The 1,879-nt window shown below is 33.7% G+C and overlaps 1 protein-coding gene across 1 annotated transcript in view; it reads left to right on the top strand.

Moving 5' to 3' along the window:
* LOC125040126 overlaps positions 1-1,519 on the top strand; it is a 373,903-nt gene extending 372,384 nt beyond the window's left edge. The window contains exon 2 of the mRNA XM_047634639.1: positions 1,042-1,519. Within this exon, the coding sequence (XP_047490595.1) occupies positions 1,042-1,055 (14 nt within the window). The 3' untranslated portion in view covers positions 1,056-1,519. The remainder of the gene's footprint in view (positions 1-1,041) is intronic.
* Positions 1,520-1,879: the final 360 nt, after the last annotated feature.

Genomic DNA, 1,879 nt, shown 5'->3' with positions numbered 1-1,879 from the left:
AACAGCAGGATGCAACACGAGAGGAACAGAACGACTTCAGATCGAGATGTTACTCTGATTTTCTGAAAGAGGAAATTTGTCGTGAAAGTTTTATTTTATTTTTATTTTTTATAAAATGTGACTAAAACGGTTTTTTTAACTCCTGAAGGTGGGAGGGGAAATCTGAAGCAGAACAAAGCTCAAAGGTAGCTTAGCTGAAGGAATGTACAGTACAGTGAGAGAACTGTGCGATAAAGACACTGTCATTCGTAGTGGTTTTATGAAAGTAATTCAGTGGGAAGGTTTGTTAGAGCGCAGTATATTTATCTGGTGTGACTTAAAAGTGATATGATACTGTAATTCAGGAGAAAGTATAAATAAAGAAACAATAGCAGCATAAACAATTCAGTTTAATCTACATATTATTTTTGTAAAGCGTAATGACACTAAAAGGCCGTAAGTAATGAGATATAATTCAGAATATAATAATCGGATTCATATTCATTCCCAGAAATGCAGTGCATAACTCACAGTTATTTAATAACCTATTTGTCTGTGTAAAGAGACTTCATTTATATTATGATTATCATCTGGGGCTAACAATTACTAATTATACTGAAGCATAAGTGCATTGAATGTTTAATTCACTCTCCATTCTTTTCCACACTTTCATCCTGCTCGCTCATATTTCCATCAATTTCTTAGAACGATTATACAGAAAAATAGAAGTAATTTGTATCTCTTCATAACAGAAGGTGTGTTAGATGATATATAATGCTAATATTGAAATTGTTTCGAAATGAATTGAAAAGCGAGTATGATTATGTTCCAGAGTGGCTACTGACACCTTTGGTTCATAATTCTTCGTCCGTTTATTATTTTCGTTCCGTATATTCATTAAGGTACATTTGTTATTGACATGCACACAATGGCAAACACACACACACACACACACACACACACACACACACACACACACACACACACACATACACACACACACACGCACTATAACCTTAACATACCGAAAACTAATAAATATTTAATGCTTTACTTTTTCAGGTAAGTCGAAGTGAGAGACGTTTTGCAGTAGACATATCAGGTAAGTGTATATTCATGTATACTGTCTCATTTCAGCCATATAGTATATGCACTTCCCCATCAATGCAGTTGCAGACGTTTTGACAATTATTCACATAAGAAAAAGAAAGAAAAAAAAGAAAAAAAAGAAAATAACAGTACGATACAACACAAGTAGAAAATATCGACAAATCGCCCAGTTATTTCCAGCGTTGAAGTGCTATGACAGAAAAACCTTAAACATTGCCTCTAAAAGAAAAGAAAAGAAAAAGAAAAAAAAAAGGATAAATATATACAGAAAGAAAGAAAATAAGTCTTAAAGTCTTTCCATGAATACTGACAACCTGCTCAGTGTTTCCAGTTGGCAATGTCATTTTCCCAGTATCGTTCAGACGTCTATATCGTTTCCTCCTTCCCTTTTTTTTTTTTTTAAACTCCCTTTCTTGTGGATATTCAATTACAACGATACGTTTCCGCTTTCCCTTGAGGCCCTCTGAGACTTCCTCCTCCAGAGACCCTGTCACTGAAACCCATCTTCAGCTATCTTGAGGCAATGCGAGAAAGAGGTAGAAAACATCAGGCAGTGTCAGTTGAAATGTCAATTGAAGATTTTACAAATATTCTAATATGTGTGATGGATTCTTTTTTTTTCATGTATGTTTATTTGTCAGTGGTTTTTTTTTTCTTCATCTCCATGAGATAAGTTGTGAGATATGCTATGGAGATTGGGAACACGTGAACGATAAAAAATAGAAATCGATATCGTTTAATGATAATCGGTAATACAGTAGTGAAAATAACAATAATTATGAAAATGATA

Source organism: Penaeus chinensis, chromosome 28 (assembly GCF_019202785.1).
Source record: "Penaeus chinensis breed Huanghai No. 1 chromosome 28, ASM1920278v2, whole genome shotgun sequence".
NCBI classification, from domain to species: domain Eukaryota; kingdom Metazoa; phylum Arthropoda; class Malacostraca; order Decapoda; family Penaeidae; genus Penaeus; species Penaeus chinensis.
Note: the sequence above shows the minus strand (reverse complement) of the source record. Positions and strands in the feature narration are given on the sequence as shown.